Source organism: Tachysurus fulvidraco, chromosome 12, assembly GCF_022655615.1.
Source record: "Tachysurus fulvidraco isolate hzauxx_2018 chromosome 12, HZAU_PFXX_2.0, whole genome shotgun sequence".
Lineage (NCBI taxonomy): Eukaryota > Metazoa > Chordata > Actinopteri > Siluriformes > Bagridae > Tachysurus > Tachysurus fulvidraco.
In genome coordinates, this window is record NC_062529.1 from 24,692,529 (window position 1) to 24,705,028 (window position 12,500).

At 39.4% G+C, this 12,500-nt stretch overlaps 1 protein-coding gene across 1 annotated transcript in view; it reads right to left on the reverse strand.

The window, feature by feature from the left end:
- lck (LCK proto-oncogene, Src family tyrosine kinase) overlaps window positions 1-12,500 on the reverse strand; it is a 34,282-nt gene that overhangs the window by 6,897 nt on the left and 14,885 nt on the right. Inside the window, exons 8-9 of the mRNA XM_027144126.2 lie at window positions 10,897-11,049; window positions 7,531-7,710 (exon numbers count right to left, since the gene is read on the reverse strand). Of these exons, the coding sequence (XP_026999927.1) occupies window positions 7,531-7,710; window positions 10,897-11,049 (333 nt within the window). The remainder of the gene's footprint in view (window positions 1-7,530; window positions 7,711-10,896; window positions 11,050-12,500) is intronic.

Here is a 12,500-nt window from a genome sequence, read left to right on the forward strand (position 1 = left end):
CTAATGAATGTTTTTTTTTTTTTTTCATTGGTTGTTGAGTTAAATCTTACCCAGATACAATAGTACTATTTTCTGATTGGCTGTTGTGTAGCCTCTTTATTTTGATTGGCTGACAAGTGTCAGGCTCGACTAAGAACTCCAGGGGAGACGCGCTTGATTCCTGCCCGGTTCCATAGAGACAGCGGACTGATACGTTTTGGGCGCTGCGGCTTATTAAATATATGATAAATAGTCAAAATGTTTTTCTGCGTGAGAAATGCGATGTACGATGGAGAGCGGGAGAAAAGACCGAAATCCGTGACTGTCACTCTCAATGCTTTCACTAAAAAAATGGTAGCTCTTCCCCTCACTTCAAGAATAATAGCTCCGCCCTTTTACCTCAGGTTTGCTTTAAATGCTAAAATCACTCTCTGGAAATTTGTGATAATTGTTGGACATGGATGAGAGAGAGTCAGAAAAGGCCTGGAAGAGCTGACAACACCCAGAGGGCTAACAACAGCAGCAACACAAGCACCGATTGTCCATTCTAAACAAAAAAGATTATCACATCGCTTCAGTATAAAAGTGCTTTTGTTGCGAGGGCTCTCGAGGAGAACGGCATGTGCTGGGATTCACATGACAACACATACGGTATGTGTGTGAAAGGAACACCGTGTTTCTAATCATGCAGAGTGCAGCATGAGAGCAGGGAGCGCTAATGTACTGAACCATTCAAGATTTGTACAATACGGTTTGACCATTGTATGTTTTTGAGGATTACATAAAAGCAGCTGGAGTGATGAAGCAACTGACAAAAGAAACGAAGTGGAGTCGATTCGTTTCCAGTAACAGTATCCCTTGAAGCTGATTGCTCCTCTTACAGTATACCACAGCAAGTTTAAAACGATCGCAATTTCTTATTCATTAAAGATCGACGTGTCGTACATCTCATCCCTTTATTGCTTCATATAATGCTTAAGAACGTCTGCGAAGCCTTTAAAGGCAGGGTCTCAGATTTTTGAGAAGTGTTTCAGAAAACAGAGTCGGGCCGATAATAAACAAAAATCAAAACAAACGTGTAGCCAATGAGCAGAAAGGGGCGGGGCTTGTCGATATGGGCGGAGAGAGTGTTCAGTGCGCATGTGTGACGTTAGCAGAAAGCGGTTTTAACATCGACATGGAGGATAAAAACAAAGAAAGAAAGAGAAGAAAGGCTTACGATAAGGACAAGAAGTAGGACGTGTTAATATAGGATCAGCTTTCCAGCGCTGGAGAGAACTGAAGGAGCAGGAAGTTGGCCACATATTCACAGGTTGGAGTTTCCCGAGTCAATAACTCCTGAGCTAAACGCTGTTACTACACAAATAACACCTCTTTTCTATCGTAGTGATGTAGAGAGGCAGCTACAACCGCGTTTTGTGTAGTAACAGCGTTTAGCTCAGGAGTTATTGACTCGGGAAACTCCGACCTGTGAATATGTGGCCGACTTTACTTAAGACGCCGAGGCGCTTTTTTCCTTCTCGATAGGTGAGTAACGTTGGTTTTGCTTTGTTACACAGAACTAATATATGCCTTTGTCCTTTACATCATTATGCTTGTGTGTCATTTTTGCTTGTTTGTTTATCTACAATCGTATTGTTCTTCCCTTCAGCTATGATAAAGACACATTTCTTTCTGTTAGTTGCCTGGGTTACGTACGTATGTGTGGGCGGAGCTATCAATACAGGGGTGGGACCCGTTTGGGTTAGGGGCGTGTTTGTTTTGGTGATTTCAGATGTCATTATTGGCTTTCAAAAATCGGAGACCCCGCCTTTAAGTTCCTTTTCTCGCTTACGTTATGGCAGCTGTAAGAAATCGTTCCCTCACCAGTCTCATATTTTCTCTAGAAGCTAACGAAACAAAAGCAAAGAAAGGGTCGTTGTCCTGAAGTTGTCTGAAAGGTTCATATTAGTGCAGTCTGTAAACATTAAAAAAGCTGAATTTCTTTGATTTATTCACTTTCAGGTGTAAGTGAGAGTCGGGTCAATCTGACCCGGCTGGAAAGTTTAATGTGTCATAACTTGGGTTTCCTTCCACATATTTGCCTGAAATTTTCCAGGATTGTTCCAAATTATGAACTTTGCAAGTAAAATTAATTTTGTCTATTTTTGTTGAGCTCATGTATTCGTTAAACTCCTCAAGTCATCCAGGGCCGACTTGACCTGGCCACATTTAGTGGGGCAATAGGTCACACTTTTGCCCTTTTCAGCAGAATGAACTTACATACAGACACAAATATGCACACATAAAATGCACCCAAAACACACACTCGCACACCACACACACACACGCACACACAAACACACACAGAAATAGGGCATTGCATTTCTTTAGGCCTCCAGAGAAAAAAACCATACATTTGTAAATATTTCACACTTTTGATATGCCTTTGACTAGCAGAGGGCAAAATATGATCTACCGAAAGGATGCTACACACACACACACACACACACACACACACACACACACACACACACACACACACACACACACACACACACACACACACACACACGCATTGGGCATAGCATTTTGAAAAAAAACAGGTTTTATTATTTACTGAGATTAAAAATTTACAAAAAACAATCTCCTGGCTTTGAAATATACCAGCCTGTAATTGTTCATTAACGTTTGTGCCTATATAGTGAAAATAACTCAAAATTTCTGTTTTGTTTTGGGTTTTTTTACTAGAAAATGAGGAATTTTTGCATATTAATGAGGTTTATTAGTAGTAGTTTGCTAAAAAAAAAAAAATTTGCTTTGATGCTTACTAAAAGTTTATCTTGAGCAATAAAATTTTGTAGTTAATTACTAAAATTGAGGTTGAATATATAGAATTTGAAGATTGAAAATTGAAGTTGCTTCCTAAAAGTGTATCTAGAGTAATAAAAAAATTGTAGCTAATTACTCATATCTGAGGCTGATTATTAAGAATTGAAGTCAAATCTTTACCCAATGTACAGTACATTGATTACTATAATTGTATCTTGATTAATAAAAATTTGTAGTTAATTGATAAACGTTGAGATGAATGACTAAAATCTGAAGATACGACACAGACGAAATGCTAAACTTAATTTACCATCTATTTTACTGACTTTTCACGCTCTATTTTAGCAATAAAATCACAAATAGAATGGATGTTATGATTGTATTTAATCAGACGCAGACAGAGACCGGGATGATGAGGCAACAAAAGATGACGATAGCCGAGCTGACGAACATCAACCGCAGCCATATAACCAACGAATGTATTGCACTTAGTTATAATCGAGATCGTTCTCTCAGACACGAAACCTCATATTGTTTGGGTGGATGAAAGTTGTTATTATTATGGGATGTACAGGTTAATTCCTCTCACGGTGAGTGTTTTATGGTTGCTTAGCATTCATAACAACATGGTATTCCGACTCTCCCTTTCCGCAGTTAGTCTACAGGCCATGTGTCTTTGTGTGTGTGTGTGTTTGATAAAGGTCATGTTCATTCCTGTAAGGACTTTTCCCTGAAGAGAAGTGAATACTTCTCTCCCGAAAGAGAAGTGAATCGGCGAACGGACAGACACCAGGCCCGATTGTTTTAGAAAGCGGACATGCACGTTAGCTACAAAAAACGCTCACAACTGTCTAATCTGGCTCGTAAGTACAAGAACGGGTCGAGTTCATCAGATGTCATGTCATCAAACACAAATACACAGACAGACAGAGAACGGTACTACAACAACACCATACTGCTTTTACTCAAATAAAATAAATCACGCCTTTAAAGTGAGTCTTAGATGTTCTACTGATAATTCAGTTCAGTACAGATCGACTGAAATATATCTATGAATTCAGGATATACCGTACATTTTAAAATTAGGAGTAATGATTATGTACGGTGGTGAGGAAGAAACTCCCTGAAATGATATGAGGAAGAAACCAGACGAGGAACCAGACTTTGTCCCATAATCAGTGTCATTGTAATCATTTCCCTTCTATAACTGTAGATTTCAACATAACATACAATCTCTAAGATGTCACTGCAATGCACCTTTAAAGTTGATTTATCTTTTATTTAACGCCTGATAATATTTATCAAAAGTGGAGCCATAGAAGCTTTGAGATCCACCATTTGGGAAGAAAAGTATAGTATATTACCATTCAGAAAAAAATTCAGAATAATAATTGAAGTCTTTGTTTTGTATTAAAAGAAGCTGTTGGGATCTAAAATATGATCCATTCAAACACAAACATACAAACAAAAGTCGTCCCTTTGAATGAATTATGTAGAATCTTACAATAAAGTACTTTTCTATCAGAAAGGCTTCCGAGAAAAACTTTTTTTTTTTTTTTATGAACCCTATATATATATATATATATATATATATATATCCCTGTGGAGATGGGGACCGTGTGGCTCCACAAAAACTCCAGATTCCTGATGAATATTTTCCTCTCACTAACAACAAGCCATGTACTTGGAATGTCCTAGAAAAAAAAAGGTTGTTCCATGGTTGTTTAAACGTTCATTGGATAATTAATGAACTATTTATACCCTCTTTTAAATGGAAGGGAAATAAACATCGGTGAGTTAAGATTTGCATTTAAACAAAAACATTAGAGTTAAGTTTTATAATAAAACCACACACTATCGCTTTTGTGTAGTAGTATTGATGGTAGTAGTGGACTTCCTGGAGGTCTATTTACATACAAACCACAAAGATAGAGAGAGAGAGAGGAAAAGAGGTAGATGTCCAGTGAGTCACGGTAGTCAGACTCAGTGTAGCTATTTTCAGAGATGACCTATACGATGTGTGTCACTATATTTGATGTTTGTTTTTTTTTAGGCTTCTACAGCATTGCAAGCCTCATCCGGCCTTAAACAACACAAACACACATGCCTTCAAGGTGATATGTTGCTTTTTTTTTTTTTTAAAAAGGAAGCCAATATGTGTCTTTGCAGAACCACACACGTTCGTAACAGGAAATGAAGCATTAACAGACGTGCATCTGAACACTCCTTCTTGTTGTTGGTGTTGGTATTTTTTCCAGACTTAATACTGGAAATTTATTTCCCATGATTCCTTCGCAGACCAAACATGACACACTGATGACTAAAGTTAGTTTTTATAGACTGAGCTGCGTTATCTCACAGTTATTTTGGTTTGTGTAAACGTGGGTGTGTGTGTGTGTGTGTGTGTGTGTGTGTGTGTGTGTGTGTGTGTGTATAAAATATGTTATTGCTATAACAGACCAAACCCAGTAAACATTAAATTACATGAATTATCATTAAATAAAATGTTTTCACACACTCGTTATAACACTGTATCGTTTCCATAGCAACACCTCATTCACAAAAACGTCTACTCAGGAGCACCATATAATCTAAATAAGTATAAAAAAGTATATCTAATCATTAATAGGGCGATGTTTTGTCTAAAGACTCATTTATCAAAGTTACAGACGAATCTTTGGTATCGGCTCAAATTAAAGCTGTAACTTTGTGTGGACGTTTTCAGAAAGGTTTTAATACGACTCGGCAGCGAGGAAAAATGAACACCTACTGGTCAAGAACTTGAGATTTTACTGAGGACACAATCGTGATGTGCCTCCAATGACTATAGGCTAAGTCTTCCACAACCCATAGGGTGCCAATACTTATTCACACTAAAATGTAGGATAAATATTAAGTATAAATAGCAAAAACGTTTATATAAGTTTTTTTTTTTTAACTATCTTAGTCTATTACGCTACTTTTTTAAGCCAGAATCTTTCTCTTTTAGATTTCAGTTCGATTTTAATTGTATAGCGCGCGGCGAAGGACATTTGTCTGATTTTGCTAATAGTTAACATCAAGTTAAACGATTTTGATTCAATCTCATTTGGTACAGTGTGAGAGTGCTACGAGTGAGGGTGGTGTCGAGTTATAAGTGTTTATGAGGCGTATAAGTTCGAGCCCTACCCTAGCTAGAGGACATGTGAGCTATTAAGTCTTTAACACACCTTTTTTTAATGGACTTTCTGTCTCGATTTTTTTGTCTTTTGCTCTTTTTCCACAAACACACACACACACTGTAATTAAACCTCAATGATCAACACAGAGAACAGTGCATGATTTATGTACACACAGCTCTCTAATCTCAGCCTCTGTCCTGGAAATGGACCTTAACAAAACACCGCAGCTTCCTGTTTAAAAAAAAGAGTTTAACAAAAGAGTTCTCGTCAGAACAAAGCAAAGAAACCGGCTGATAATTGTGTGAGACTCACGACTGGTATCTCTTAAACGCTGAAACAAAGCAAACAAAAACCGTGAAGACGTTAAATCCAGATGGAAGTCCAGATAATACCGTGCTTTATAAACCTGGGAAAGAAGCCATATGCATGCAGCTACACGTATCAGCTAAACAGACCGAAAGGAAGCTAACGATGCTAATCAGGAGCGAAATCTTATCGCATGCTATGTGCAGCTATGAAACAAAGAATGATACGTTATCTGCGAGCTCTTGCAAGATGCTTTGATTTAAAGAAGCTGTTGTTGATATGACAGCGAACTGCTAAATATTACGTTCGGCTAATCAGTTCCGCTAACAGCAGTTTGTCATTTCTCACTTTAACAGATTTTTAGACTTTACGTTAAAATATTTTCCAATTTTTCTCTAAGAATAGCCTCTTGACCTACGTTAGCATGAACGTTAGCATGAACATTAGCATGAACGTTAGCATGAACTAGCCTGATACATATCGTTAACCTAAATTCTTCCAGTTTTATTTCATCAATATCGCTAATCTCAATTTTCCATTTACTTTCATAAAAAATGTCACACCAGTACAAAAATATTTCCTAAGCTCAATTTCGCAACCTTACCTAATAAATATTAGCATCCTGCAAAGTGAACAAAGTTGAGCTTTCTCTCTCTCTCTCTCTCTCTCTCTCTCTCTCTCTCTCTCTCTCTCTCTCTCTCTCTCTCTCACACACACTCTCACTCTCTCTCTCTCTCTCTCTCTCTCTCTCTCTCTCTCTCTCTCTCACACACACACACTCTCTCTCTCTCTTTCTCTCTCTCTCTCTCACACACACACACACACACTCTCTCACACACACTCTCTCTTACACTCTCTCTCTCGCTCTCTCTCTCTCACATACACACACACACTCTCTCACACACACTCTCACTCTCTCTTTCTCTCTCTCAATCTCTCTCTCTCTCTCTCTCTCTCTCTCTCTCTCTCTCTCTCTCTCTCTCTCTCTCTCTCACACACACACACACACACACACACACTCTCTCACACACACTCTCTCTTACACTCTCTCTCTCTCAATCCCTCTCTCTCTCTCTCTCTCTCTCTCTCTCTCACACACACACACACACCCACACACTCTTTCTCACTCTCTCTCTTTCACTTTCTCTCTCTCTCACACACTCTCTCTCTCCCTCTCTCTCGCATACACATTCTCTCTCTCTCTCTCTCTCTCTCTCTCTCTCTCTCTCTCTCTCTCTCTCTCTCTCTCTTTCTCTCTCTCTCTCTCTCTCACCGTTCTCCATGTACTCGGTGACGATATAGATGGGTTCCTGCGTGACCACAGCGAAGAGGCGCACGAGTCGCGGGTGCTGCAGGTTCTTCATCAGGTTAGCCTCGGCCAGGAAGGCGCTGATGGACATGGTGCCCGCTTTCAGACTCTTAATAGCCACTCTCCGGCTATTATTATACAAACCTGAGCAGGGAGACAAAAGTAAAATCAATACAAAATAAAACAATATGGTTAAGTCTCCAGGATTATAGATAGAAAGAAACGTGAAAAATTACAGCTAACGCTTAAGACTAAGAGTCCATGAGGTAATGAAGCGTTAATCTTGATGAAAACATATAAATAATAAATAATCTTATACAACTGGTTTTAAGTGTTAATAGATAAATGTATCAATAAACTGTAGGAGAACGAAGCAAAACAATGCTAATATGACGTTCGCGTACGTAGCTGTTTACGGCAAATTGCCGGATATAAACACTTCATCGAATATAAACAATTTATAAACAATAAACGATTAACCTAGAGTCGACCCGATGTGATAGTTGTTAAATTAACAAATAAATGTCTCATGAGTTGCTGAGTAATTTGAAGCTTTCAGTCTTTCGATATAGAAACTGAAATTAGCTTTAATACTGAACTAACCTAATAAATTTCCCTAGAATTGATAATTGATAGCACGGTGGCTTAGTGGTTAGCACGTTCGTCTCACACCTCCAGGGTTTGGGGTTCGATTCCCACCTCCACCTTGGAGTTTGCATGTTCTCCCCGTGCCTCGGGGGTTTCCTCCGGGTACTCCGGTTTCCTCCCCCGGTCCAAAGACATGCATGGTAGATTGATTGGCATCTCTGGAAAATTGTCCGTAGTGTGTGTGTGTGTGTGTGTGTGAATGAGAGTGTGTGTGTGCCCTGTGATGGGTTGGCACTCCGTCCAGGGTGTATCCTGCCTCGATGCCTGATGATGCCTGAGATAGGCACAGGCTCCCCATGACCCGAGAAGTTCGGATAAGCGGTAGAAGATTAATGAATGAAAGATAATTGATAATATTGACGTTAGATTTCCAATCATTCCAAAGAATTCAGCGAAAATTTTTCACAGCTAGCCCGAGCTTGCTAATTCAGGTTAGGTCGATAATTTTTTTCTGATTTTGACCTCAGCCACTTAGCAGGAACGTGCATGACATGTGGGTCGCATCAGTGACGTGTGAGGCTTCACAGAACACACAAAGCTCACTGGTGTGAACCACACATCTGTCTCTTACAGTATGTGATGTGTGACGTCCACTGTTCGCTGGAACGTAACACGATTGTGAATAAAACTTAAGAGCTGAGATCCTCAAGTCAATCCTCAATTTTAAATTAACAAGTTTAATATAGGATTTGATTCTGTCGTTTTTAAACTATAAGACGTTGTGAGCTGTTGAGTATTAATTGCATTATAAACAAACAAATAACTCGAATTTTCTTTGCTGTGACGTTATTAAACTTGTTAAAATGAGCAAATTAACAAAGCTATGTGATGCTAATCAAGCACAACAAATAACACATGAAATGTTAGTTTCCTACTTGTAAAATTTTAATAATCTGTATTTCATTATTGATAAATCTGATAAATCTTACTAAGCGAACCCGACAGTAGGTGACGGAGGCGACAGTAAAGGATGAATTGAATGTAAAGACATTCCTCTCGTGTGCGGATGACTGATAGGATTAAAACAAATCCTGGTGTTAAAGAGAAAAAAAAATAGACCCTCTGGTTTCCCAGGCGTGTCGATCCTCATTCAACGCTTTATATCGTCGAAGGAAATTCACTCAAATTACTCAGAGCTCAGTTTAAGACACGTTTCCTCATGTCTGGTGCTTATTCATTCGATTCCAAAAAAGGGTTTAACTCTGAGACAGAGATTCAAGTTGATTCCTGACCAGTACCAACAAATTCAGAGAGGCGTTTAAACTAACATGGCAGAACACCCAGAGACGAGGCGGCCTGCCAGCGGACAGACCGTGCTCAGTATTTCTTTACGGTGTGAATATCTGATTTACGACTTGTTCATTCATAAGTGCTTGGCAAAACAGCTCCAACCTCAAAGAGCAGGTCTCTGTGAGATTAAACCCCGAGCCGCTTTGTGGTGTGTACGACTGCCAGGAACGTTACAGGGAGACGGACATCAATGGAAGTAACGTGATACGACTTGATAAGAACTGATATTTAATTCCTTAAAGGTGCAACAGTCTGTACCATAATGAACAGTCTAAAGAAGCTTTCAAACTACAAAGAAAGATACCATGGATGTTAAAAGTTCTTTGAAGAACCATACATCCTGACAAAGGACCGTTTAAGAACCTTTATTTGTAAGTGTAAAAAAGGATGGTTCATAAAAGCAAGGGCGTCGATTTGGGTAGGGACGGTAGGGACATGTCCCTACCAATATCCAGGGAACACTCAATTGTCCCTAGCAATAATTCGACCAAGCCTATGTATATTTATACATAACCACTGATATCCGTCTGTGTCTTGTGCTTTTTTTTACTTATTTCATTTAACATTTATTCAGAAATCATTAAAGAAGATGAAAATATTTTACAACGGCGTTCTGTAAAAAATAACGCAACTAGTGGAACACAAACGGTTAACAGATTTACCCCCTGCAATGAATCCCGCTTCTGTAACCCACATCGCTGTTTGATTGGCTTTGTCTCTCTCGCTAATGTGTTGAGGTCGGCTGCAGCTATATTCCGTTATATGAAGCAATATGCGACGTGATTATGCAGGTTACCGGTATGTGAAGAAGAAGGTATTCTTATAACAGTTTTATGTACAAAATACGGGGAATGTTGTCCCCACCAATGTCAAATAAATTATGTCCCCACCAATGTCAAAATCAAACTTTCGCCATTGCATAAAAGACCAACCTTTTTTTACACTTACAAATAAAGGTTCTTAAAGGTTCTTAAATCAATCACTGGCTGAGAAACCTCTTTAGACTAACTGCTTGTTATAGCCACGCCCCCTTCCTCTTAACTCCTCCCCAATCTCACTGTTTCCGAAAGGGAAAACATGGCTTTTACCGAGTGTCAACATTGAAGCCAAGCTTCCCCCGAATGTTGGCATGGGGCAGAACTGGAAAGAACATATCCAAGATGGAGAAGCTGGTACGGGACCAGAGTTGGACGTAGATTAGATCCCGAACGCAATTTCTCTTTAATGATGCTAACTAACTCTCATGTACCTGAGGATGCTAAGAAGCCAGGCTAAAAAGGCATTTAGTGGTCGTTCTTTACAGAAGGACAATAAGTGACGATTACCCAGTTGTTATGATAGATCTGTGATAGACACAATCTGTGGTTTGTGTTTTGTTTTGTTAATACTGACCCATCCAGACTTCTCCAAACTGGCCCTGTCCCAGTCGTCTCTCCAGATTGAGCGACTCGCGTGAAATCTCCCACTCGTCCTGCCACCACGGCTTCTGTGGCATTCGCGTCTGGCACGGTTTTACCAGACGTGTGCACAAACCATCTGCATCTCCTGCACAAAGCAAGCGAGAGAGAGAGAGAAAGAGAAAAGGAAGAGAAAGAGTGAGAGAACAATACCAGGGGTTAAAGAATGAGATCTCTTTGATCAGAAAGGAAATGATACATAGCTTTCAGCATAAAGGTTTAAGCCACACGCTGACGGAAACCAAACCAAGCGTTTTAGCTCTTTGATGACTTGCAGCTCATGTAGCTTGAGCTGCACCAATTATTCCATTATACACGTGAGTGTGAAATTGTGGCCCCCAACTCACACACGCCAACTTAAATACACAGCTTTCAGGGCTACAAACAACAAGGTGTATCATTGACATGTCATAGGAATGTCATAGAAGTGTAATTAATGTGTCGTAGGCATGTCATTGAGGTATAGTTAATGTGTCATGCATGCCATAGCGGTATAGTAAATGTGTCATATTCGTGCCATAGTGGTATAGTTAATGTGTCATAGGCGTGCCATAGCGGTATAGTTAATGTGTCATAGGCGTGGCATAGCGGTATAGTTAATGTGTCAGAGGCGTGCCATAGCGGTATAGTTAATGTGTCAGAGGTATGCCATAGGTGTACTGTAGATGTATCACTTACATATCAGGCTTGTCATAGAGGTATAATTAATGTGTGATAGGCATGTCATAGAGGTATAGTTAATGTGTCATAGGCATGCCTGTCATACGTGTGCTGTAGGTGTCCCATTGACATGTGATAGGAACTTCATAGAGGTGTAATTAATGTGTCATAGGCATGTCATACATAGGTGTGCCTTAGGTATATTGTTGACATGTTAGGTTTGCCATTGAAGTTTAATTAATGTGTCATACGCATGCTATAGTGGTATTGTTAATGTGTCATAAGCATGCTGTAGGTTTGTCATTGACATGTCAGGCTTGTCATAGAGGTATAATTAATGTGGCATAGGGATGTCATAGAGGTATAGTTAATATGTCATAGGCATGCCATAAGTGTGCTGTAGGTGTGTCATTGGCATGTCAGGCTTGTCAGAGACATTGTGGTAGACATGTCAGAGGCGTATCATTGACGTGTCAGGCATGTCGGAGATGTGTCTTGTGCATGTCATACACATGTCAAAGGCAAATCATAGGCATGTTACTAACATGTCATAGGCATGATGAATGCCTGTCATAGGCATGTCATAAACGTGTCAGTGTCATGTCATAGGCATGTCATAGGTATGTTATAGAAGTATCAGTTGCATGTTATAGGTATGTCATAAATATGTCAGTGTCATGTCATAGGCATGTCATAGGTATGTTATAGAAGTTTCAGTTGCATGTTATAGGCATGTCATATGCGTGTCAGTGTCATGTCATAGGGCATGTCATAGGTATGTTATAGAAGTATCAGTTGCATGTTATAGGCATGTCATAAGCATGTCAGTGTCATGTCATAGGCATGTCATAGGTATGTTATAGAAGTATCAGTTGCATG